Source organism: Phoca vitulina, unplaced genomic scaffold, assembly GCF_004348235.1.
Source record: "Phoca vitulina isolate PV1807 unplaced genomic scaffold, GSC_HSeal_1.0 scaffold73, whole genome shotgun sequence".
In the NCBI taxonomy this organism is placed as follows: Eukaryota; Metazoa; Chordata; class Mammalia; order Carnivora; family Phocidae; genus Phoca; species Phoca vitulina.
In genome coordinates this window covers 2,966,732-2,993,896 of record NW_022589776.1, presented here as the reverse complement: position 1 = coordinate 2,993,896, position 27,165 = coordinate 2,966,732, and the positions used below count along the sequence as shown (strand labels likewise).

Below are 27,165 nucleotides of genomic sequence, written 5' to 3'. Positions count from 1 at the left end.
GCCTTCTCCCTGCCATGAGGAAACCCGTTTAGGCTCCCATCCCTCTGTTACCTGTGAGGGCGTTGGTGTCGGCCTTCTTGCTCTCCTGGTTGCCCCTTTCAGCCCACACATAGACTTTGTACGCCTCTCCTGGCTTTAGTCCCGTCAGGACGGTGCTGCTCTGCTCCCTGGGGACCGCCGCGTCCTTTGTGTCCCCTTCAGTGGAGGTGTAGCGCACCACGTACTTATCTATGACAGCCTGGACGGGGACCCAGGAGACCACTGCTGTGTCTTCTGTCACTCGATCAGTGACCACGTTGGTTGGGCTATCAATTTCTTCATGAAAATATGAGAAAAAAAATTAGAGAAAGACATTTGGTTGGTCAAGATCACAGCAGCTTCAAGCTCTAGTTCATCCAGGTGACCTAGTTCCACAGTCCACACAGTGCAAGAGGGTCTCTCTGTCCTCTGTGACAGGTGGACAACTGGCCTCTGCTTGAACCCTCGGCTGAGGAACCACCCCCATCCTGAGGGACCAAACAATCCCTTCCATTTTGAGACCGCTGAGCACACTAGACATTAGTTCCCACAAATGTAGCCACTTAAGTGGAAGTCCTTCCGGAGGCACATAGAATACACCTCATGCTCTTCTGGGAGACCCTCCAGCAGGTGTTCAAGAATAGCTACCACTCTCTTTCCTAATTCTCCTATGATCAAAACACCTTCATCTCTCCAAGTATGCACTTGCAAGTTACTAGTTTTTACATTGTTCTATCATATCCTGCCATACCGTATCATATCATATTATACTTCCAAATTGTAGTTTCTAGAACTGGCACATTTAGATTGGCCCCCTTTCTTTCCCTGATCAGGGAAAAAAATCCCCAAAACTCAGTCCATTCATTCAGCAATTCGCTGAGCATCCATTCCATGCCAGGGAATATAATGGCACTCAGGAGTCACCAATGAACAAAACCAGCAGAAATCCCTGCCTATGCAAGACTGATGTTCTAGAAGGACCAACCCAGAACAACATGTCCTCTGTGTCCTGGACACCGTGCTCCTCAATAACATATCCTCAGACCACAGCCTCAGAAAATCCCTATGCTTTTTCACACGTGTCCCTGTTAACCCAGGGGTTCTCGACCTTTGTCAACACTGGGCACCTACTAGGTACCACCTCCAGAGAGTTCATTTCAGAAGGTCTCAGATATGCGCTGGCATCTCTGCTAAAAAAAAAAAAAAAAATATGCAAAACTCAGCAGGTGATTCTGATGTACATCAAAGGTTGAGAAACTCCACGTTAAACCACATCTTTCCCACTTCTGCATATAAAATATATTTCCTGAACCCAATGTTTATTCTTGTTATGTTTTATCTTATGGACTTCATTCATAATTTAGTCTTTCACTTAACATGCTGATTTTCCTTTCTAGCTTATCATTTACAAACCTAATAAGTAAGCCATCTGAGCTCAGCAGCCATCAAGGTCACCTACGAACGTGCTTCACGGAACAAAGCTGAGGCACGCCCCGAGAACCCTGCCTACGTGCAGATCTATATCCTTTTGGGTAAAGACACACAAAACAGCTTCTTACTCTCAGAAATTCAAGCAGTTTTGCTTCTCACCATCCTGTTCTAGTTCTCCTGGCCCAGGATTCTCCAGCAGAGAAGATACAACTTTACATAGCTGCGTTTTTTCACATCAACTAGAATCACCCTCCTGGAGCACAATGGCAGCGTCTTATGTGTGTGCAAAGAAATATGTTCCATCACCAGAGGCTGTGCATGTTTTATTTAATAAATCAACTGTCATTGATTGAGCATATACTAAATTCAAGGTGCTTTTCACACATTACTTTATCAAACCTCATAGTAATAACTCAAGGCATTTATCAGATTCCCCACGTACTAGTTTGGAAAATTAACAATAGTGATCATTTTTTGAGCACTAATTGTATACCAGGCTCAGAGAGGTTAGATGACTTAGCCAAGGTCACTTTGCTAGTAAATGATAGTCACTTACACATTCTACACATCTTCCCTGAATGCCTAGTTGGAGCCGGGAATTCAGTTTAACTCAGTTATAAATTAAAGTGTGCCCCCCCCAAAAAAAAGATACGTCAAAATGCTAACCCTCAGTATCTCAGAATGTGACCTTATTTGGAAATAGGGTCTTTCTAGAGATGAGCAGGTTAAAATGAGGTCATTAGAGTGAGCTTAATCCAATATGCCTGGTTTCCTGATGGAAGAGGGAATTTGGACACAGAGCCAGACACACACACACAGGGAAGAAGATATGAAGACACACGGGGAGAAGCCAGCCATGTGGCTGGAATGCTGCATCTATAGGGCAAAGAATCCAAGGATTACCAACAAATCGCAGAAGCTAGAAGAGGTGAGGAATGATTTTCCCCTAAAACCGTCAGAGAGAGCACGGCCCTGCAGGCACCTTGATTTCAGGCTTCCAGCCTCCACAACTGGGAGACAATAAATTTCTACGGTTTTAAACCACCCAGTCTTTGGTACTTTGCTACAGCAGCCCTAGGACACTAATACAGTTGACCCCTGAACAATGCAGGAATTAGGCCCCTCGATTTTGCTCAGTTGAAAATCCACCTGTAACTTTTGACTCGCTAAAAACTTGACTGATAACCTACCGTCGACCAGAAGCCTCACCAATAATAAACATTCGAGTGACACATATCTTGTATGTTATATGTGTCATAGACTGTATTCTTACCATACCTCCTTTTTCTTAGTTTTTTCAGGATTTCTAAGCTATGCGGTTTGTCTGTGAGTTCTTCCCAATTATCACGAATCTCAAAAAAATTCCAGTGTATTTATTGAGAACAATCTGCACATGAGTGGACCTGGCAGTTCCAACCCATGTTGGGTAAGGGTTAACTGTATAAGCCATGAACAGAATAGACTCTCTGCTATAGAATTTACATTTTCCTGAAGGAGACAGACAATAAACAAGTAGTGATGGTATTAGGAAGCTCAATAAGGCAAGATAGAGGAATAGAAAATGCTGAACAAAAGACATCTGTGAGCTTAGACAGGGAGGTCAGGAAAGAACTGGCTCACCAGGAAGGGAACATCTGAACAGAGACTGAAATGAAATGAGGCAGTGGACCACATAGTCTGGGAACCTCATTCCAGACAGAAGGAGCAGCATATGTAAAGGCCCTGCTCCACATATTCCGGGAACAGCAAGAGGCCAGAACATCTGGACAGAGTCAGTGAGGGAGCTGAGTGCTGGAGGTGAGACCAGGGAGGTGAGGGGTGAGTGGACTGTGGGTGGCCTCCAACAACCGTGGCTTTTGCCCTGAATGAGATAAGAAGCTTCTAGGGGTTGGCACAGAAGAATGGCATGACCTGCGCTATCAAAAGATCCCTCTGGCTGCCAGAGAGAGTAGGGGTGTAGTGGGTCGAGAGTAGAGGTCACCTGGGAGGCTGCCCCAACAGTGGGAGAAGACAGGAATGTGGACCAGTGTGGCAGGGATGAAAGTCATGAGAAAGGTTGGATTGGGGAGATTTCAAATGTATAGTTGTCAGAATCTGCTGATGGAGTTCATGTGTGACACAAATCCATCCTTCCATCCATCCATGTTATTTTGAGGCCTGAGCGATTTGCAGAAGGGGGTGACCCTTTACAGAGATGATGGAGAGATCTGAGGGAGGGCAGAGTTGGCAAAAGAAGGTGGGGAGAATGGGACCAAGAATTTGCACCTGGACACTTAAAAGTGCTAGAGCCAAGATGTGAACCATTCCTATCTGTCAATGCACCTCCACTTTCTATGTCCCCCGAGCAGCACTATCACCAGCCTTTTCTTATGGAAATAAGAACTATAAATAAATAAAATCAAGTGTGATCTGAAAGCTTCCTGCAATCTGAATCCAGCAGCAGCAGGGAACTGGAGCTTGTCGTGACAACTGGAACAGGGAAACAGTCTTACACTGTTGCTTTTGGGAGACAGGCTGGGCCGAGTGAGCAGTACAATCAGGAGCAAACAACAACAGGGCCACGTCCTGGGCCTCTGGAGGCTGGAGCAGGCTCTCAGAGGATGCTCAGGGGCCGGTGTACACAGGAGAAAGAACTCTTTCCCCACCCTGCTCCCCTTTCTGTGCAAAGCATGATTCTGCAGAGGACAGGGAGGGAATGAAGACAGCCTCCAAAGGTAACAATGTCAATCTGGGAAACCAGTGCTGACTTGGGAATGGGGACATTTAGAATGGGAAGTGAGGATGGGGAAAAAGAGGGCAAGAACACCCCACAGTCCTGCCTCTTAAAGTCCCTGGTCCTCATCCTCTCCAAAGCGAACCACGTCTGTACAACCCATGGTCCCAGCAGTGCCCCTCACCACCCCTCCCTGGCCCAGATCAGCGCTTGGCACCGTAGCTGCAGGACCCCCAGCACAAGCCTCTGCCTTGTGGGGTCAGGGACCTCTGTGTGTGCAGCCCTCTCAGGATCCACCAAGCCCACGGGAGTGTAACCAGCCCTGATGCATCTTGTTCCCTCAACAGTCCCAGAGCACTTGAGGGATGGAGAGCCAGGAAAGGCATCTTGGCCATGAAGAGTAAGAAGGTAGGAAGGAAAAACAGAATCCTCCCATGCCAGGGTTCTAGAGACCTAGCCCAGAGAGATACGACTTCTCCAAGGTCATAAAGCCAGTTAGAGGCCTGGCTAGCCTGGAACTCAGGACTCTGCCCTTTCCCTCAATCCCCTAACCACACCACCCTGAGCCAGAAGGAGGGTCTTCGTGAAGCACTCCTCTCTGTGATAAATCTAAGGATGGGAACCAGACACCAAGACACAGGACAGCCTCAGTGATGGGATCCTGATGATGGGCCACATGGCTGGAAGAAGCCAGCTGAGCAAGACCAAAGCCTCTCTGTCTGCCAAGAAGGGGTACGGGGATCATAAACAGTTTTTCCAAGGAACACAGCAGTAGCTGCAGACGGCTGGCTGAATCACAGATGAGTCACAGCGGGAACCTCAATGAGGAGACAGGCTCTCCTTCCCAGTCCTCAACTTCCTTCCCACCTGCTGGACACTAGCAGCCCTGATGGGACCTTTCTCAGGGCCATTCAAGGTCAAAGACTTAAGACAAGACTTGGTAAGTAGACCTTTGAGTTGCATGTGTTAGAGTAAAGGGCATCCCCACTTCAGAAGATCTACTTTACAAAACTGAGTGGACAGAAGAGGCTAATTAAGGGCTCTGGGCACATCGGGAAAGTTTATTCCACTTTATAATGAGATTTGCCACCGGGCTGGGTAGGGCACTGCTGTCTTAGGTCTGCTGGAACACCAGCCTCACATGTCCCTGTTCCAGCCCATGGCCTCAGGCATTCAGAATAGCTTTCTCCATTCCCAGTGGCTACTTCTGAATCACCCAGTTGGCATAGTGGAAAATGGCACAGCCAGGATCTAAAATCTACAGGGATATGGGCTTGGGGGCAAAGACGGAGGATAGGGCCTTATGCCCCTAGTTTGAAAGTGAGTTCCTGGAAGGTGAGGCCTTCCTTCGGACTACAGCAGCCATGCGTCCCCTCACCTTGCTTCCTCAGGCCTCCCCTACTGCTTTCACTGTGGCAATAAAATTATCCCAAAGACCTCACTTGTAGAGAATGTGCTCAGAGATCAACCTCTCTTCCTGCTCTCCTCTAGCTTTGCTTCTGGAAAGGTTGTGATTTGACCTCAAGCAAACCTCCGTTCAAACGCCGCCGTTCACTAGTTCACCCTGATCTCCTAAACTGTGTGGGCTTCCATTTTTCTCATCTGTAAAATGGGAATAATAATGCCTGTAATGCTATTATAATGACAAAGATAATGTGTACGGAGCCCTGAGTACCTAGAATATAGGGGATACTCAAATGATGAAGATCATTATTATTTTTCAGCCACTGGGTGTACGTGGGTGGCTGTGTGGGAGGCAGGAGCTCTGAATGTTGACAGGAGTTCATCTTGCAACATGAAGGAGTTTAAGAAGGAAAGTTTTACGGGCTGGGCCATTGCAAATGGAGCAGTATGTTTGGAAGGCAGTAAAAAGAGAAAAAGATCCAAAGAGAGGCAAAACTGCTATTTCACGGCACTGTCAAAGGGAAAAGTTCTAAGAAAATTGTTAACACGTGACTATGCGAGGCTGTATGTTCTGCTGGGCATGGGAGCTGGTGGGATTATAACAAAGCAAGCAGGCCTTTGTTCTGGACTCACCACAGAAATGCATGAATCATAGAAGTTATGAAAACACTTATAATAATGTAAAAAAAAAAAAAAAGAAAGAGGGACTTTAAGCTCATTTAGTCCAACCTTTCCTTTTACAGATGAAGAAACTGAGGACAAAGGAGTAGCATCACCTCTTAGTGGCCTGCCCCTCCTGTCGTTGGATGTGGGGTAGCTGGGAGGGTCTGGCAGCGAAGTTCAGGGCCCTTTCCCCCGAAGACACTGGCCTGGCAGATGCTCGCTGCTCTGAAGTTGACCTGCTTCTGGAAGTCGCTTCAGTGCACTCTGAGTGTCTTAACAGGGTGAGAATTTTCAATTGACCCCTTCCCTTTCGTGGATTAGTTCCACTGAGTGACTTGTTAAATGGAAAATACCTGAACTGTGTCATTTCTTCCCTGCACATGGTTATGCTGTTCTTAGATTCCAATGTCTTTTTCCATCTCAGGCAATGCAAAATATTTGGAGAAAAGAGAGATTCTTTCCTCCCCCCTTAAATGAATGAACAGTCTAGCCAGGTTTGAGAGTGTTTCCTGACCTCAGAAATGATTGTGTCTTTTTTTTTATGTTCGTTGGACACATGACACAAATTTATTTGCTACCCAATAAAATATCCCATCCCACTTTTAGAATATAATTGACAATAAAAATGCTTCTTGAGTGTTCACATTCTAGTTGGGATAACATATTTGAAAGGTTAACTAGCAATTCAAGGCCATGTGTGATTAAATGCTCTAAAAACTCAGAGGCAAAAACGGTTGCTCTTTAATGTGGTCCCACAAGGCCTCGGTGGAGAGGCTAAGGTTGGAGCTGAGCCTGGAAGGATGAGTGATCTTATTGCTATGAGCCTCTGAAGGGCAAGGACCAGGACTTTTCTTCTTTGGAAGAATCTAAAGGGATGATGTCTCTAGTGCCCAGCAGTACTCTGCAATTAGTTTTTGTTTAATTAATTAATAGCTTGAATTAACTGAATTCCTGATTGAATTAATGGATAGCTAGAGATAACCGTAGAGGGTTTCCTAGGCTGGCATAACATGAAAAACCCATAATGCAGAGATAAGCCTTCTGTGTTAAGAAACCCCGAAACAGAGACACCTGGGTGGCTCAGTTGGTTAAGCACCCGACTCTTGATCTCAGCTCAGGTCTTGATCTCAAGGTTGTGAGGTCAAACCCTGTGTCGGGCTCCATGCTGAGTGTGGAGTCTACTAAAAAAAAAAAAGAAAAGAAAAGAAACCCCAAGAACAGTCCAGCATCAGGGAGGTTTTCCATTGGGAAGTAGGAGTGAGGAGAACAACAGCCCAGGATGGTCAGATCCAGTCCGAAATCAATGAGGAGTCACAGAAATTTTTCTAGTTAGGAGGTAAACAGTAGGAGAATTAGCCAGAAACAATGGGTAAAAAGGTAAAAGTGGGAGAAACTTTAGTTTTGTGTCCATCAAAGCGGATATCCTAGGTTCAAAGGCCAGCTCTGTCATTTCTTAGCTAGGCAATTCTGAGTTTAACTTCCCAGGTTTTTTTGTTGTTGCTTTTTTTTTTAAGTGACTTAGAAATAATACTAGGACCTACCACACAGTTACAGTGAAAACTAAATGAGATCATTTATGAGAAGTACTCAGTTAGCATAATGCCTGATGCATAGGAGGCTCTCAATGAATTCACAGCTAACAAGAAAGCCACCGGAAACAAGGAAGTCCTTGCCATTTTCCACCCCACTAAAAGTTTTTACCAGTCCACCACTCAGGCAGGCTGCACAGTCTGTATTGTCTCATTCCTAAATGAAGTTATAGCTTTACTGTTACAACTGTCTGACTCTAACTTTCACACTACAGATAATGCGATCTGTTAGGCAACCGAAATAGCGAATTCCATTCCTGCACCATCTCACCACCCTGGCTAGCTCCTGCCAGGACAGAATCGTGTAAAGAACTGAAACACGTTTCAAGGAAGTCTCGAAATTCAAAGATCCCTTCTTGGCCAGCTTCAAGGACTAGCCTTCCCCCAGTGGCATTATAGTCTAGCTCACCGGTTCCCAACTTGGGTTGGCAAGATCTCCACCATTGCAGGAGATGCACCATTCCACACGGACTCAAGCATTGGCTCAAAACTCAAAGCTACGTGGACTAGCTTGCACATATGACTACAGGGATTTCAAATTATTTTCTGATTCATAAATTATAAATCTATCGTCAAGTGTTACTGATTTATAACGTCTGTCATTATATATGTTTTCGCAGTCCACAGATGTTCAATATACCACTGCTCCCATGTGAGAGTCTTTAAAATCTTTTGACATTTTAAAGCAGAGTGCTTGAGTGTGATCATCAGGGAAAAAACACAAGAATAATGGGGAAAAAATTACAGATCACCTGTCTTAGGTAATAGGGAGTTGTGTGCCTAGGTCCAAAATAATGAATAAAAATAATACAGTGATAAGAGCTAATAAAATAAGAAGAAAGATGTCAGAAATGGCCTTTCCCCTTGACTCCGAGATCCTAGGGGAAATTTTCAATGGTAAAACACATTTCAAATAGGAAAAGTTTCCTTCCCTTCCCCAGCCCTACAACATAGATGTCAGTACACAAAGAGAATCTCTCTACATACAAATCCCAGAGTTTTTATCCAGAGAGGAGTCAGCCAAGAAAAATATCAGAAAGCAAACTGGAGAAATGTTCATAGTGCTTCTAAATAGCTCCTACCTGTCTTGCCATTCAGGAGAATCGGTTTGCCCTCCAGTTCCCCTTTCATGGGAACAACGGTGATCTTATATTCTGTCCCGGGCTGCAGACCTGCCAACAAGCAGCCAGGGCTCAGTGAGTTCGGGCTCCAGACCCTCGCCCCCAACCCTGCTCTCCCCCAGGATTTCCCTCATGAGGGGAGGTGAGGGGCTATTCTTCTCACCCGAAGATAAATCTAAGGCAGAGGAAGAGTGGTGGGGCCAGTGGAATACAAGGCATCATCGAGGGGCTTACGGGGGTGCGGGGGGCCAGAGTGGATGAGGTGAAGGTAACAGAGTTCCTTTTTTGGGCTGCCAAGCACTGATTTCCCAATTTTATTTATAGCCCAAGTGGTTTTCTGCCCCCAACAATCCTATTCCCTCAAAAGTTTCTTTCCACCTCATTGTAATAATTAGCCTAATTGTATTCCATTATTTTCTTCTTTGCTTTGCCCTTTTTTGTTTGTTATTTCTCTGCAGCAGTGGTTTGAATAACTGTTCTCTGTGGCACAGAAATCCAGACTGTGGCAAAGTACGGGCAGAGAGCAGCGTGTGGGAGGCACACACACTGCCCTCCGCTCCGCGGACCCTGGGAACCCCAAGATGTCCTTCCAAGATGGAGCTCACAGAGTGGACAGCGGAGGAGGACTTACCCATGGAGCTAATAAGGCTCAGGGCCCCCCTTCCCTGCACGGGCCACCTCCAAGGATATTCACTTAGGTATTCATGATTGTGTATTATTTTCCTTAAAGAGAGCCCTGAAAATTCTCTAAGCTTCAGGAGTCACAAAATGTGATCCAGCCCTGCATGGCCCTGTTTCCTTAGTGGCCATCAGATTTCCAGCTCTCAGCAGATAAACTAGGTCAGTTGGGACAAGGACCTCCCCACCCAGGCCTCCCAGCATCACTCCTTCCATGCAGCATGCCTAATAAACCAATCTCTCTCTCTCTCTCTCTCTCACTTCCTCTCTCTCTCTCTCACACACACAGTTCACACAGACACACACACACACATACACACAGTTCTTCCAAAAGGAATGTCTGTACCAGCATATCCACCCTGAGACACAGACAGGGTTTTCAAGAGGACATTGGGCCTATAATCTGTCAACCAGGTGCTCTGAGATTCCAGAGTCAGCTCTGGGACCCTAGAGCACAGGTCTGCAGGCCTACAGACTGGGCTCTTATCTGGGAGTTTCCAGGGTCAGAGTTCAAAGTGATTCCTAGGGCCCCAGGACCCTCTGTGCACACTGTCCCCACCTCATCATCCACAGCAAATGTCCCACATCCCCAGTGTTGGCTCTTACCCGTGATGTCATATCGGCTCTTGGGGTCACTGCTCTTGGGCACGGTGACCTCAGCCACCTCCTGCCCTGTCAGGGGGCCATACTGCAGCTTGTAGTAGTCCACCTCGGTCGGGGGGTTCTCCCACTCCACATCAAGCGAGTTCTCAGTCTCATCTGTCACCCACGCAGTGCCAAGCACGGCAAGATCTAGGGCAGGGGTCAGGGAAGGCAGGAGAGAGCAGTGAAGAGCAGAGCTCGGGCAGGTCTGGAGCAGAACGTTGGCTACCGGGTCAGTGCCCTTCCTTGACACACTGAGAGCATGCTTCAGCCCAGGACATAATCCTTAACAGGTGTCTTAAAACCACCAAAGTAGCAAATAAACTGTTGGCTCTCACATTTTCCATGGAGGACAGACTATCTACTGGGAAAGCCTCCTCTCTCCCATCCCATCAGATGCCATGCTGCCTTCCCTATCCAAGCCACCATGGGCCAAGCCCTGGACCACACTTCTCCAACCAGCCATCCAAACCACCGGACCCAGGGGTCAGGCTGCCCTGAATGAAACACACCCTTTAGCTGCAGAACCCTGCCCTCAAAGACTCAATCCCAGGAGGAGAAGCTCAGCTTCTCCCATGTAAAGTGTGGGGAATGCATTTGAAATTTTCTGGAGTATAATACTGATAATACAACCAGTGTCTTCCTCCATCTCCCAAATTACAGCTCCTTCCTTGCCACTCAAATTCTCCTACGAAGACTAACCCTAGGGAAAACTATAAAATAGGTGAATTTTAACTTGGTCCTTCTGAGTATCTTTCCTGCACCTTCTACCACAGTTTATTTTTTTTTTAAGATTTTATTCATTTATTTATTTGAGAGAGAGAATGAGAGAGAGAGAGAGAGAGAGCACATGAGAGGGGGGAGGGTCAGAGGGAGAAGCAGACTCCCTGCCGAGCAGGGAGCCCGATGCGGGACTCGATCCCGGGACTCCAGGACCATGACCTGAGCCGAAGGCAGTCACTTAACCAACTGAGCCACCCAGGCGCCCTCTACCACAGTTTAGACCTGGTGACCTCAGCTGTCCAACCTGTCCAACCTGCAGAGGAGAGTTATTCATAGTCAAGTAATAATGGCTAAATGTTTATCCCTCCACTTGGAAAAAAATGAAATTATAATGATTCATGCAAAGGAATGGATCGCTGATGTGGCTCCAAGGGAAGAACTTTTGGGTGGTGGCTGCGGAGGGGACTGGTTTTTTGAGAGCACTGTGAGTTCCAAGGGCCGTATCCAACGGCCATACCCACTGGATGTCATCTGACCCGAAGTTTGAAGCCACCAGGCTCTCAGCCTTGCCCCTTCCTTGGTCACATGCCCACCTTCACCACCTTGGTGGTGCTCCCTAGATGCTCCCTAGGCTGGCTGACCACTTGTCAAGGACATGGGATAGAGAATTTATGTATCAGGCAGGGGGTGAACTTGGTGCTCTTAAGGTCCCTCGGGTCTGAATGTTTCTGATTCACTCTCTTATGAACAGAGAACCTCACAGAGCCTTTTCTCTGAAGAATTTCCTCCCACCTACTGGCTTCCATCTGCCAGCCTCCAGGTTCTTTCTTCAAAGATGGGAATTCCTTAAGGGAACAGGTCAAGAGGTCAGTAATGAAAGTGACTCAAGGACCATAGAAGGGTCCTCTACAGCTCACAAGTGAAAAAGCAGAGACTTAATGAAAATATTCAAGATTATTATGGGGATAAGTGTCTCTTGGACCCAGGCTCCCCTGAGGAGCAAACAGAATGGGTTTAACATGAATCAGATTAGATAGAAAGACAAGTTTTACAGTTGCAAGATTTTCCAAGCCCCTAGCGCAGAAGCCAAGAGGGGTTACTAAGACTTTCAGAACAGCTGTCTCTGCTCTTCATTGGGAGGCTTTGGGCACTGGCCTGTCTAGAGACAGAGGCAGCCACAGACAAAAAGGGGGAGCTGGCCTGGTTCTCACAGGTAAGCTTGGGTGTGCTCCCATTGAGCATAAACAATTTCACAGAACATCAACATCAGGCAAGCCACTGAGTGGCCATGATAGCTGACGACAAAACAAGGCCATTCCATAATCATGTCTGAATACAGACAAAAACAAGAACACTGTACAAACCACAAAAACTACCCAATATTCTCTCCCCTGACTAATATGAGTGACTACCCTTCACTGATGATGGCTTTAGCCTCTCTCTAGTCTGCTCTTTCTAGATAAGGTTCACTAAGTTACCAGTCATGGAGTTAATTCCCCTTGATGACAGCATGCAAGCCAAAGCAAACCCCTGCTGCCTTCAACTTCCCCCAAATCACCCAACACAAGCCCCAATTCTATCCCAGTCCTTCCTAATGCTCTTACTGAGATACCCACAACCCCTGTGTTGTGTTGTCCCACATGCCAACAGTCAATAAACCCAACTTGCTTGACTCCAGCGGTGTCCTGAGGGGTCTATGGCTGGAGGGGATTGATAAAGGCAATCACAAATTATACTCCCAGGATGACAGGTCTCTCATGGCCCTTTCCAACATGGAGCCATCCCTATCCTCACCACTGAATAGGACAGGCAGCCTGATGTTTCTGCAGAGACAACCATGTGCCCAAAAGCCCAGCCATCTGGGTGTCCCTGGATCTCTCCCCAGGAGTTTAGTGAAGGGTGGAGGCAGCTGATTTTTATCAGCATCTAGAATAGTGCCTGGTACACAGTAGATGTTCAGTAAAATAAAATGAGTGAATGAGGGATCAGAATCACTCACATAACTAGGTTTTTCCAAGCTCTTGAAGATCTAAGTTGCTTTAAGAACTTTCATGAGAAAACAAGAATTTCTAAACAGTAAGCAGTGAGGCTTGTCTCTCCAAACATTTTGGTAACATTTGGTGGTACACTGAAGACTCTGTCCCTCCAGATCCATCTTTTGTCCTGCTGTGTATCCCAGATTATGACCTGTGTGAATTGTGTTAGTCAGATCCCCTTGCCCTCTGGCTTCTTGTTACGTTCAGCCAGTAAGTTACCAGAATATCAGAGGGCAGGATAGAGAATTTAGGCAACTGATCTCCTTCCCTCCCTCCCAGTGAGGCTATGGTGGACCGCCTGCATCTCTACCCAAAGTGCCTCCCCAGGCAACCCTCTCCTACAGCTCTTTTTGGGTGCCACTACCAATTTCCATCCCTCCCCCTTCAGAATGAGGTGGATCCCCACTGATGCTAGTCCTAGAGTACTTCACCAGCCAAATCCTACCCATCCGTGCCTCTTCACTAAACTGTCTTCAATTATGCTGTTTAGTCTCTCTCTTTCCTGCTAAGATGAATCTGATACAGGTGGCTTCAGCAAATCTCCAGCCATCACCCCACCTCCAACTTGCTGAATGGCCTCAAAGCCTCAGTGAGGGCCTGGGTGTACAGGTATACTCCTTGGCTGCTTGTGTGTGGCTGCAGGGCAATCAGACCTTACTAATCTTAGGCGCGGAGAAGACCCCTTGAGCCCCAATCCAGCAGGCTCTATTACTGACTTGCAGGAGCCGAGAAAAGGGAGCAAGAACTGAGATTTTTCTCCAGAAACCAGGATTGCAACAGCTACGTTTTTCAACTGCCAAATGAGGGCAATGTTCTGCGTAGTAGAAGGGTATTTGTGGGAACAATGGAAGAAAACATTTAAAATGGGGCCTTTCCTGGGAAACCTGAGGCATCCCACTGCTTCCTCACCTGTGGTAGCAAGTAGATGCTGTGGGCCGCTGGAAACCTCTTTCTTCACATTGCGCAGGGTAACTATGTACTTGGTTCCAGGCTGCAAACCAACGATGTCATAGGTGTGCTGCTCCTTGGGCACTTGGATCTGCTTCCCAGAGAGCTCCTGCCCCAGAGGGTAGTAGCTGAGGAGGTAGTGGTCCACCTCGCTAGAGGGCTCCCAGCTCACCAGTAGGGAATCCTCCGTGCTCTTGAGCAGCTGTAGGCCCTGGGGAGCCACCACTATGCAGAACAGGAAGAGGAGAGGAGAGGGTGAGGAAACAGAGGTGGAAATGCATAACCAACGTGTGGTCACCGAGCACCTACTATATCCTTAATACTGGCGGCAGGTTAGAGCACACAGCGCCTGTGTAGAGCACCACTCTGGCCCCCCCCCCCCCGCCCCCGCCACCACCACCACCCCCGCGGGAAGTTACGTGGTTGGGAGTTAACACCGACTCACACACCCCCAGACACACACACTCACACACTCACACACACACACACACACAGCGCCATTAGATCACAGAAGACCACTGGTTCTCAAACCAGCAGCATCAGGATCACCTGGAACTGGTTATTGATGCAAATCTTCGGGCCTCACCCCAGACCCCCTGCCTCAGAAACTTCGGCTGACCCAGCAATCTGTGTTTCACAAGCCCCCCTGGGCTTCCGAGGTGGACTAGAGGCCGCGTCCCCGCGCCGGACCGGGTGTCACGATGGCTAAATGGCGAAAGCGCGGGGCAGGGAAAGGAGGGAGTCAGGCCTCTCGGCTCTCACCCTGGGCGCAGTCGAGGCCTCTGAAGCCCTCCTCGCAGTAACACTCGCCCGTGTCGCAGAAGCCGTGGCCGCTGCAGTCACCCGGGCAGCGGCGCTCGCTGCAGTCCTCGGACGTGAAGTCCTCGTGGCACCGGCAGACGCCGCGCACGCACACGCCGTGCCCGCTGCAGTCGTCGGGGCAGGCGGGGTAGGCGCAGTCGGCGCCCACGTAGGGCGGCTCGCACTCGCAGAGGCCGGCGGCGCAACGCCCGTGGCCACTGCACGCCCCGGGGCAGGCGGGCCGCTCGCACGCGGCACCCTCCCAGGCCTGCTCGCAGCGGCAGGTGCAGGTCTCCGGCGAGAAGGTTCCGTGGCCGCTGCAGTGGAGGCTCCCACCTACCAGCAAGAGGAAAGCAGGCTGGGGGGGGAGGGCCGGCGAGCGGGCTGGCCCGGCCTGGGCCCCGCACAGCGCGTTCTTCGGAGGGCAGGGCCCAGGACGAAGATAGAAGTCTGCCCTTTCCAACCTGGGCCAGACTCTGACCTGTGACAGCTACAAACGTGTCCTGCTTTTACGCCCCCAAACGCCACGTGAAGTCCCTCCCCTTTCCCGTCTCATCCAAGCGCTCAGGCGAATTCTGGTTCCCTCCGTTCTAAATGGTGGTAAGTATTTAGGACCTAACTCTGAAGACGTCTGGACTGCTGCAGCCCCGGGTCAGCGCGCCAGCTTATGCTGAGGGGCAGGGCTCCGGGGTGGGGGGTGGGGGGCGGCTGGCAGGTGAGATCCAGGCTGCCTGGGAGCAGGCTGGACCTTAGCAAGGCTGGGTCCTTGGGAAATGAGCCCAAACCGATTCCTGGAAAAGTGGGCCTGCAGAAGCTACCCAATAGCCCAGTCACACTATGGGGTTGAGGGGTGGGAAAAGGGATCCCCCAGGCTCCCCTCTCTAACCCCCTGGCCGGCAGCAGCCCAGCTCCTGCTTCTCAGAACACCCTCTTTCCTTCCTAGACATTTTTGCCCTGGAGGCTCCTCCGCAGCAGTCCGTGCTGTGTCATTCATGGCCGTGGCCCTGGTGCCCAGTTGTCCCTCTGGTGTACAGGAAATGCTCTCAACGGTAGCACTTCCTCCAGCATAAACAGGTATGCCAACCTACCCCTCGTTATGATTTGGATCCGCTTTGCTAAATATCTACTATGGGCCTGGAAACTTCTGTACAGCACCTGTAGTCCTCAGAACTGGACAAGTTGATAGAATTATCCTAACTGGGCGATTTAGAAAACTTCAGGATTTTACCCAGAGTCACACCACTAAATAGTGACGAAACTGGGGCATTTGTACCCAGTCTCGTCTAGCTCCAAGGCCATCTTTCCTCTCCTTCCCACTGCTCCCTCTTCTGGTGGAGATTGGATTCACAGGTCAAAGAGCACCCAGGAGCATAAACCCAGGAGTCCGGACTCATGGTAAGCGTTGCCGGGCCCTGTCTACCGAGGCTTGCAGATACTGCCTGGAGCTAGTGCCAAGGACGAGACCCCCCACCCGCCCCAAGAGTGAGGTGGGAGCGCACCAGACTCACAGAGAGCGCCTGACACGTAGCAGGTGCCCGTTCATGGTTTGTTGAATGAATACCAAGTGGCAAACTCACCAGCAGCTCCTTGGCAGCAGCGCTGGACATCACACTTGTCCTTCATCTCCGCCATCTCCTCCTCCAGCTTCTTCACCCGGGCCAGGAGCTCTTGGACGCTGCTTGCTAGCTCACAGTCCTTCTGTGGCGTCTGCAGGCGGATGTTGTGCCTGAAGATGATGTTCTGTTCCTCAGCCTCCCCTGGGGCCAGGAGTGAGGCCCCGTCATCACTAAGGGGCTGAGGGTCAGTCTCCACATGGACCAGGGCGGACTTGGGCACGTCAATCTTATAGGTGTGGCTGACAGTGACCTGTTGCTCCTTGTCACTGCAGCCGTGAGGTTCAAGGGTGGCTGGGGCTGATGCCACCAAAAGCACAGAGCCCAATAGGAGCCCCAGGGGGAAGCACAATGTCCCCTGGAGACCCATCTCGGAGAGACAGGGAGCAGAACCTGTAGGAGACCTGTATCCAGAAAAGATGCAAAAGACAAGCCATGGGGATTTGCTGATGGAAGCTGGCCTTTTGAATGGATTCTAGGAGCCCACAAGAGGCTGAGAAACCAGCAGAAATATTTCATCCTGTAGGTCCTGAGGATCCAAACCAAATGTTTTGTTCCTTCTCACACATTGCCCATTCCTGCCTCCTGTCTTTGCTTACACCGTTCAGTACCTGGGAGACCCGCCTCTTCACCTCTTATTCTATACTCACCTGACTAATAATAACAAGGAAAACAACTGTCTCCTATGAAAGGCCTACTGCGACCGAGCTTCAATCCCCCCATCCCTAATCTATACCACACTCCTAATACTATCCCATCAAGACCACCTAGAGAACAACTGCACATAGAGACCTCCCCACTGTGAGAGGCAGCGACAATGTGCTGGAAAGACAAGTCAGGTCCTAGGTGTCTAGCCTTGCGAAGGCTCGTTATCCTGGCGTTAGCCTCCTCTCGTCAAGTGGGAATGGTCACACCTGTTTCACCGCATTATATGTGGACAGCACTTCATACCATGCCAGGCACACAGGAGGTGCTCACTGAATGCTTGAGGTTTTGGTTTTAATCAACTACTGAGTATGCTTTCCTTTTCCTTCTCATTTTTTTTATCGTGAAGGATGACATTTATCCTGAAAAGAGCACATGACAAAAATGGTATCATTTTAACGAATTGTTATAAAGGCAACCACCATGGAACCACCACCCAGCTTCAGAACTAGAATGTTGCCAACATCCTAGAAGCCTCCACAGGCCCTCATCTGATGCTGCCTCTTTTCCAACTCGGTAGTCAGAGTCAGCAGAACACCATCAAAAGGAGTGGACCCGAGCAAATAACTCTGTTGGTCATGAAAAGGAAGAAAGCATCATTAAACCCAGTTTTAATATTTTGTAAAATCTTTGATTTCTAAGAGTCAAGGTTTATTTAGTATGAAGAAGTAGAGGATGAAGGTCCCTGGCAGAATTATCATTAAAGATAACAATAATAATATTATTATAACATTACCTGTTATTTATCAAGTTGCTGCTTTGTGCCAGGCATTGCCCAGGGGCGTTAACCCTCATAATTAATCTTCATCACTGCCAAGTGAGATAGATTAGTGCTACTTTGCTTATCCTGGGTGAGCAACCAGATGTGCAAGGCAAAGTCACTTACCAGGGTCTGTCCAACTAGTAAGTGTCACAGTCGGGATTTAAAACTAGGTCCGACTGATTGCAAGCCTGTGCTGGCTCTGCATCCATATGACCTTCTGATACAAATAACACATGAGCACAGTATATATAGCTTTCCTATGTCATTCCCTCCTTTGGGCAGACGCCCTGGGTGTTTTACCCAAGGGATGTGCTACCACTCTGAACTAAACCATGCAGCACCTAAGGAGAATTCTTCTTCAGGTTACCCCTTTGCCCCACTCACTCCTTCTTAGTTCTTCCTATAATCCAAAGCATGCATTATTGATGATAATAACTGGGGCTCCTGGGTGGCTCAGTCTGTTAAGCAGCTGAGCCTTAATTTTGGGTCAGGTCATGATCTCAGAGTCATGAGAAGGAGCCCCAGGTCAGCCTCCACACTCAGTGTGGAGTCGGCTCGAGGTTCTTTCCTTCTCCCTCCCCCCTGTCCCTCCCCACCGTTCATGCACAATAGATAGATAGATAGATCAATAAATCAATCTTTTTTAAAAAAATTATAATATCTCACCTTTTCTGAGCACTTACTATGCCCCAGGAACTGGACTCAACATCTTGCAGATATAATGGAATGGTCAGTGAGCCATTTCTTGTCATGGGATTTGGACAGTGGGTAATGAGGGCCCACACATTCTAAAGAGAGATGCTTTACTGAAGCTTTTCTGGGAGCAGGTTGGTTTGAATAGAAGGTGGAAGGCAAAGAGACCAGTACCTGCCTCTTGCCCAGAGGAATTCAGAGGTGGGAGTTTGCCTGGAACAGCCTGCATAGCAGAGATTGGAGGGAGGGTATGGTGCACCCCAGAGTTTGGGGAGACGAGAATATGGAAGTCCTGCCACATATATAAGGCAGCTGGGGGCCAGAGCTGAGGTGCAGCCCCGTGGCTCCGCAGGAGTGTGCTTCCCCAGTGGGCAACCCACGGGAGGAAGTGCCCAGGGGGTAGAAAGCAGACTGTCTGAAAAACCCACAACAGATTCCCACAAGAGGGGATGGGTGGAGCCAGCAATGGGAGCAGCTAATGAAACAAGGGCATCCGATAACTAGAAGGAACTGTAATAGCACTAACTAGATAAAAATCCCTTTTCCCTTCCCTTCTGACTCCCCTCCCTGCCTCAGTCAACAACCTGGGGAAGCCAGAAGCAGCCAGGCAAGTTGAGGGAGGCAGTGGGGGGAAGGAAGGCACCAGGCCCACTAGGGCCCCTGCCCTCCCGCTCACCTGCAGATCCCTGATCCCAGATCAGGTCTGAGCTGGGTGGGAAGAAAACATGGGGCCGGGATAGAAGACTGAGGCTCTCCTATTGGGATAGAAATGCCCTTCACAGAAGGGTTCTCTTCCAATACTAAAAGTGACCAGGAAGCTCTAGAATCTGCTTGGGATTTTTGTCAAAGGAGTGGGGGGCATCTGGGGGGGGGAGATTGAGGAGGGCCAGTAGAGCGAGTTGGAAGACAGGTGTAGGGTAAAAATAATGATAGTTCACAGTTGCTGTCCTCAGAAGTTCAACCCCATGATAACACAGTCACACATAGCTCTGTTCCTTCCCCAAAGCGGGAACTGAGACTCAGGGGCATCAAGCAATATGTCCTTGGTTATGCAGCAAAAGTACAAAGCTGCAAACTCAGTCTGCACAGTGTCCACTAACTGAGCCCTTAACCTCCCCCACTCCAGCACTTCTGTCACCCCCAATAGCCACACACACGGATCTCAAAGGCAACCTCTTTGTATGGAGTTTTCACTGTCCCAAATCCCCTTCCCAGGCAACAGCGGAGCTAGGAAAATGGGCTCGGACTTCTCTGCCCATTCCTGCCATCCAAACCCCGCCCCCACCCTATGGCTCCCTCTCTTCTGAGACGCAAATGGAGTACAGATGGCTTTTTGAAGAAGTTCTGCACGAATGCAAAACAGCCGCAGACTCCTGCCATAAACTGCAGCAAGGCTGCACGAAGCCCAGTCTCACTGTGTTTGTTTTTGGAAGCCTAGAATATGAGAAACCCCAGAAGCCCTCGTAGGAGCCCTCAGGGTCGCCCGTCCTTCTGCCGCCTGTCGCTCGTAACAAGATGTCCTAGCTAATTGCAGCCTCTTGGATTACCCGAGTTGAGCTCAGATTTCCCTGGGCAGGGTGATTGTTCGAAAGAAGATGGGAGGGAGGCATCCTCCACCTAGCACTTCTGTCAAGTGTAATGAGCGAGAGGAGAAGCCTGCTGGCTTTCCTTCCAACACCTGGCAGGAGAGACTTGCCTGGTGGAAGAGCATAGGGAAGGGATGACCTCAGCAACGCCACTGGGACGCACAGCCGTCTGACCACAGACAGAGTCCGTCACAGAGGGGGCGGACAGGGCAATAAATGTCACCCAGGAAAATGCAGGAGAACTTCCCAAGTGGGCATGATTTTTCTGTTGAGGAATCACTTAGTAAATGCTGTAGGAATGTTTGAGATGAAGGGTATTTACTGGTGTGGAATGTGCCTTTGGGAAGCCACAGGAAACCAGGTGTCCCCCAGAAGCAGTCTCATTAACTCCGATCTTGTCTTTAATTCTGACTGCAGGAAGGGGATGTGGGGAGGTGGGGGGCAGAGGCATATTAAGACTCAGGACAAAGGCTGCCTGGCATGGCCTTTTCAAGAAAGGCTCTTTGAGGTGTGTGCTCCTGATCATCAGCTGGACGGCTGGTCCCCCTAGTTCTGCCCTGAGAGACACACTGATGTCAGAGGGCTCTACATCAGTGCTCCATTCATTCTCTCTTGATGGCCACATCCACCCTTGTGGCTTCAATTTCCAGCCACACAATGATAGCCCCAGAATCTATGTGGGTTCCTCACCCAGACATCCCTGTCATCTCAGGCATGGCAGCGGCCGTGAATATGTGGATCCTCTCTGTGTCTTCAGTCTCATAGCACAATCCTGGCCAAGGTAATATTTGGGACATTAATAATAGCACCTAGGTTTTTCACGTGTGTTTATCAGATGATGGGGACTGTGCCAGGCACTTTATAAATGTTATTCTCCATTAGTTCTCACAATCCTGAGAGTCCATTGATATCATTAGTTGTTACAGGTGTTCAGAGAGGTTAAGGAGCTTGCCCAAGGGCACACAGTTAATAAGCAGCAGAGCTGAGACCAAACACCAGGTCTGTCCACTCTCCTTATCTGTGTTCTTCATCTCTCTGCTATATGTACTGCCCCAGATAAAAAAAAAGCCAGTGAGATTACAACATGTGAAGAAGAAACCAACGTCTTCTTGCCTATCATATTTAAGAGAGGGGTTCTCCTGAAAATAAAAGAAACTCAAGGCTTACTGGGTGCTCAATTCAATCTGAATTGCTCTATAACTAAATCCTATGCCTATACTTCCTCTGAGCAGTGCCAAGTATGATCTCCTAGAAAGATAATTAGTTTTCCCCCAACAAGGAGGTTAAATCCTGCTCGCTTCTCATGAGATGTGGAGAAGTGCCTTCCCAAGAGACACAAAGCAGACCAAGACTTCTGTCTGGAGGGGCAGATATCAACCAAGGCTGGGCCAGAGGAGAAGGGTGGACCCTGAGTCCCAGATAGTCCTCTCCTATCCTAGGGCAGATGGTCTCCACGTCACCTCATTTTCCCCAAAGAAGGACACACACCCTGGTCAGAAATAAAAAACACCACTTACAACAAAGAGAGTGGCAGCCAATTTCTAGCCACCATTACAGATCTTTCTACTTAAATTCAGGGCTTTCTTTGGTTCCCTCATTACCTCATCCTGCCTTTACAATTAACCACAAGCAAATGAGAACACTGCTTTGGGTTTTAGAAAAAATGTATCATCCATTTCCAGTACAGTTAAAAAGATATTTTTTAATATTCTGCCCCCAAATGACAGGGTGGACGTCACTGAGCTATGAAGGAAAGTGGGGCAGATGGTGGCTAGGGATGCAATGATGTCACAAATATCACCTGGCAAACTTGTCACTCCTTCCCCAAACTCTCTTGGGCATATTCTGTCAGTGATCTACAACCTAGGCCCTGGGTGACCCTAAGGTTTTCTGACCCAAGTACTTGGTCCAGGAGAGCAAGTTCTTGGGTGCCTGGCTCAACTCTTCCTGGGTTGGACACCTCAGCCTGCCGATTTTGCCTCTGGATCTCTTTCTCTTGTAGTAATGCAAGCATGGGAGATGCACAAACCAGTCGTCTTTCAGCTAGGTCACACTCCAGACAAAACAAATACATAGGAAGACTCTTATTTCTGGTCCCTGTGACACTGAACCCTCCGCACAGGTATACCATACAGGATATGCGATACCAAGGGTGGGTGAGAATGAAAAATTGGCTTCATGTGATAAGACTTAATACAGGGGCATCCCAGGCATCATTCAGTCCCCTCCTCTTCTAGGTCTAGCGGACCACACCCAGTGAGTACCCAAGAAGACCTTATAGATGACTCACACTGCCATGCAAGACCCCTTTTCCTGAAGAGCTCTTTCTACCACATCCGCCCACGCACCACAAGCTAGAAAAGCTAACACATGGTGTCTCTTGTCCAGCCTCAGCACTCAATCACCTTTTCATGGGTGGTAACAAGCTGGTGTGGCTGTTTTGTCCCATCAACCAAATATTGATCTACATTATGGGGGCTCAAATGGGCGATGACGATGGTAGTTCCCATTTTCTCAGCTCTTATGATGTGCCAGGCTCTGTGCTAAGCTCTTTTAAAGATTTTCCTGAGCATCAGGCAAAGATGTCCGTTTACACCATGGGAATGAAACCCCTTCTCACAAAAAGCCCTTCCTTTTGCTTTCATGGGAATACATGGGCTCATGCACCGTAAGAAGATAAAACAGGCACAGGGCATAAATTCGGGACCTGCCTCCCCCACATCCAACCACATACCCAATCTCCAGAATGACTTCAAAGCATCACTTTAGACACACAGGTGTGGGGGGCTTCTGATGACAACCTCTGTTTCAGCTGAATGATAATGAAGAGAGGCATATGATGAAAATGTTGCATTTCCTTTCCTTAGTTTAATGTGTGGTTTTCCACATATTGAAATAATTTTAAAGTTCCAGCCTTCTTCCAAAGAGGCTGGGTCCCATCCGCACTCTCTGGGTCTCTTCTTGAGACCAACAGTACATATTCAGATGGTGGCTGGTTGACATTAGCAGTGAGTCTAACTGTGGTGACACCCTACAAAGCCCCTACCCATTCAGGGGCCAGGCTTGACATCTTAGAGTCATCAGTTCAGAGACTGGGGGCTCCAGATGCTGCTCCAGAACCTAAACCACGATCTCATGTCTGTATCCAGACCCTACAGGAGCCAAGGCTCTGGAATGAGCAGTGGATGGACAAGAGTTTCCACTGGCATGATTTCTACAGGCATCTTCTCAGTCTACCCTACATTTCAAACCACAGAACAGTGCTGGAATAGAAACCAGAAGCCACAAGATGATTTGAAGTCATCCTGCCCAATTTTCCCTCCTTAAAGACTCAGCTATCGCCACAAACTTGGGGACATAGCAGGACTCCAAGTTGCATGAAAGAATGTCTGGTTTGGGGGAGAAGGGGAGTTCCCTCCTCCCCTGGGAAAAATGGTAACTGCTGTTAATACTTTCTATTCCCTCCAGAGTCTGCCCAGCATCATCACCTTGACTCTGAGTCTCCAACACACACCTAAATGCCAAAAACACCGATTCTTCCCATGCAGATCCTGTGCTCAGCTGGTCATCAGTCTGTAGTCCTTGCTGAGCGGTGTTGCCTGCTACCTCGGTGATACTCTGGCTCCTCAAAGAGCCCATGGACATTAGGCACTGCAGCTAGCCTAGTTTGTTATTTTCACACTAGGATTTGTTCTTTTTTTAATGCTTATATCAGCAACTCCTGTTTCGTGTTTTTAGGTGACTGTTCTCACTCATTCTTTCTCTCTCCATTCCCTCAGCTCTCTCCCGACCACAAAAATAAATAGATAAGTAAATAAAAAGACGCCCAAGAACTAGTCCACAACATCGTTTCTTGAAATGTTTCCCAGTGGGTGTTCTTGAGGCATTACAAGGGTCGTGGCTGGGACTTTTGGGGAAAGAAGTTGTTCTCTTACAAGTAAAAGACAGAACCTATGAAATTAAATGTTTGAAAAAACTTCAAAGCTCTTTAAGCGCATTTGCAAACATCATCTGACTTGGCATATGCAAAATCCAGAAAAGGGGAAAGTTAGAACAGTTTCCTGATCACATCTAAAATCAAAGTTTCATTTTAGGATTTTTTTTAAAGTGAGATGTAAGAAAAATTACCAAAAAAAAAAAAGGAGGACTTTGACATTGTAATAATAATTTTTAAAAGCCAACAAAGAAATAGCCCTGAAGGACATGCCAAACTTAAAGGAAACATCATATGTAAAAATCTATTTTACTCCAGGCAGAAATTTCCTACAACACAGACTGAGTGTGGCCAAGTAAGAAGATGATTGCACTCAGTCCCGTCGGAGTGTCGAGGATATTGCTAGCTAAGGACATGTTACTTGGGTCCTGGGAAATATTTCCTAATTAGGTTTTCCCTCCTGCTGGAGGTGATAGGACACCGGTTACACTGCCTGGATTTTCAGGCTCAGGAGCTTATTCCCACCTGGCCACCTTCCTCCCTGTCGCAGGTAAAGCCTTCAGAGACTGGTGCTCTTACCTCAGAGGCTGCTGGGCAGCACTTCCAACACTTCTGTCACCCAGGAACTGGGCCCCTTGGGCTGCAGAACACGGTGCTGCTCTGTCCAGCCTTCTCTCCTCTCCTCAGCTTCCCTCCCTGGGTTTAAATCCAGTCCAGGCCAGAGGAGGAGCCAATGGGGACTCTTGGGTGTTTCCCTCTTCCCGGCAGAGACTCAGTTAAGAGATAATGAGCGATTCCTTCTTATTCTAACTAGGGAAGAAAAACCGTACACATTTCCCCCTTCTTTTTTACATCCATTATGTAGCAGCTAAAAATACTGGAGACTGTTTCCATTTAAGTGGATCCAGAATAAGGTTATTAAAAGAGTTTGCATGTCTCCTGGCCAGGAGCTGGGTCTTTGGGTTTGAAAGAGATTTTATAAAGTCTCTTTCTCTTTTTTCTGTCTCAAGCACCCTGGGGCTTAATTGCCTACCATTTTTTAAATAGGAGAAGACCTTTGGCACCGAAAGAAATGAGCAGAGACCCTCAGCGGCAGAACCTCTTGCAACCTCCTATCTCCTCCTTTCATCAATTCACAGCTCTGAATGGCAGGGCTCTGAGGACTCCAGGAGCAAGAACAGTAGGTCCAGGGCATTCAACTCCACTGCCGGCTCTGGCCCACCCCTTTCCAGAAGCCTCCCCCACACGAGCCACAGAAGAGCTCCATCACCAGGAAGGCAAAGTGGTGGTCCTTTCCTGCCGCCCCTTCCTCTTCTGCCATCAGATGGACAGATCTTAATTCTTTCTGTGAACCAGAGCTATTCCAATGGGTCATGGCTGACACTCACTGTCCTTTCTACCCTCTACCCCACTTCTGCCCTGCCTGAAGAAGGTTCTAGAATGCAGATCTACAACACAGTGGAAGGAGCTGATATGTTTCAGCTTACCTGTGTTGGCATTGAATGTTGCTGGAAGGAAAGAAGGAGAACAGGAGAGACAGGGGATGGAGGAGTTGCCTCAGAAGTGTGAGGGTGTGTCCAGAATCAGGTTGCCTGTATCTGAAGTTTGTGTCTGCTACCTGCAAGTGACCTTTGACTTAACCTCTTCCTGCCTGGGTTTACTCATCTCTAAAAGAAGAAGAATATGGTCATGGTGAGGATTAAAGGAATGAATATGTGTAGAGAATTTTGACTAAGTCCCAGGGACAAAATGAGGACTCAATAAATGTTAGTTGTTATTATTGTTGTCGTTATTATCATTTTAAAGATTCTTCTTGCATACCTCACTAAGTAGTCTTTGATAATCCCCACCTCAGTCTAGATGGGTTCAGAGTTCTCTGAACTTCCTTACTCAAAACCATAAGTAGCCCTACTCTCTGCCCCTGGAATCGAGACCAGCAATACACAGAGGTGGTATATTCATTGTGGTGTGATTTAGGGGTCACCAGTAAATCCCCTTGCCCCCAAACACTTCTCTTCTCCCCTGGATATTTTTTCTCTGCTTCTTAAATAGCGAAGTATCCCCTAGAGGCTCCTAAGACCCTGCAGTCTGCTCACATTGCTCTCCTAGCCTCTTAATTTCCTTTTGTTAATTCTCCTCAAATGAGTGATCTTCACCAACTCTCTCCATTACCCCATCTTCCATGCCTTAAATAGGAATAACTAAACCAATGCAACAGGCTCCTAAGAGGCCACCTTCCTCCAGCCTTTCCCTCCTCTAGCTTATATGAGTTAGATGCAGGATGAGTAGCTATAACAAAGAGCTCTCCCACCCAATGCAAATAGCTCAACAAGATGCAAGATGATTTCCCTCTCACATAACAGAGGCCACCTGGGGCTGGTAGGGCAGCACCACCATCCACAGTGCAGGCCACCTCTCTCCAGGACTATCTCCCAGCCAGAGGGAAGAGTAAAGAAATGAAGACAGAAGAAGTGCATGCCCATTCCTTAAAAACAAAAACAAAACCTTTTTATTCTATAATTGTTTCAGACTTGCTGAAAAATTGCAAAAGTATTACAAAGAATCTACAATAAACTTTCACCCACATTTTCCAAATGTTAACGTTTAACCATTTTGGTTTAATCACTCATTCTTCCTATATATTTTTTTTTCTAAAACATTTGAGAGTCAAAGACACGATTTACCTCTTTACCCCCTTACCACTTTGTCTCCCCTAACTTCCACATTTCCCCCAAACTGGGATATATTCTTATATAAGCTCAATACAATGATCAAAATAAGGAAATTAACATGGTATAATACTACTGTCTAATTTGTGGACTGTATTCAAAGTCCATCATTTATCTCTCTAATGTCATTTATAGCAAAATAAAAATTGTTTTCTTGATCCAGGATCCAATCCAGTATAACTCATTGCATCTAATTGTCCTGCCTTTTGAGTCTCTTTAAACCTGGGACACTTCTTCAGTCTTTGTCTTTCATGACCCTGACATTTTTGAAGAATAAAGGTCAGTTATTTTGTAGAACATCCTCAGTTTGAGTTTGTCTGATGCTTCTACACAACTAGACTTAGGTTATGCATTCTGGGCAGGAATACAGCAGAA

The 27,165-nt window shown here is 47.9% G+C and overlaps 1 protein-coding gene across 1 annotated transcript in view; it reads right to left on the bottom strand.

The window, feature by feature from the left end:
- TNN (tenascin N) overlaps window positions 1-24,722 on the bottom strand; it is a 54,518-nt gene extending 29,796 nt beyond the window's left edge. The window contains exons 1-7 of the mRNA XM_032393448.1: window positions 24,641-24,722; window positions 16,345-16,784; window positions 14,729-15,103; window positions 13,928-14,191; window positions 10,224-10,409; window positions 8,901-8,990; window positions 52-315 (exon numbers count right to left, since the gene is read on the bottom strand). Of these exons, the coding sequence (XP_032249339.1) occupies window positions 52-315; window positions 8,901-8,990; window positions 10,224-10,409; window positions 13,928-14,191; window positions 14,729-15,103; window positions 16,345-16,750 (1,585 nt within the window). The 5' untranslated portion in view covers window positions 16,751-16,784; window positions 24,641-24,722. The remainder of the gene's footprint in view (window positions 1-51; window positions 316-8,900; window positions 8,991-10,223; window positions 10,410-13,927; window positions 14,192-14,728; window positions 15,104-16,344; window positions 16,785-24,640) is intronic.
- Window positions 24,723-27,165: the final 2,443 nt, after the last annotated feature.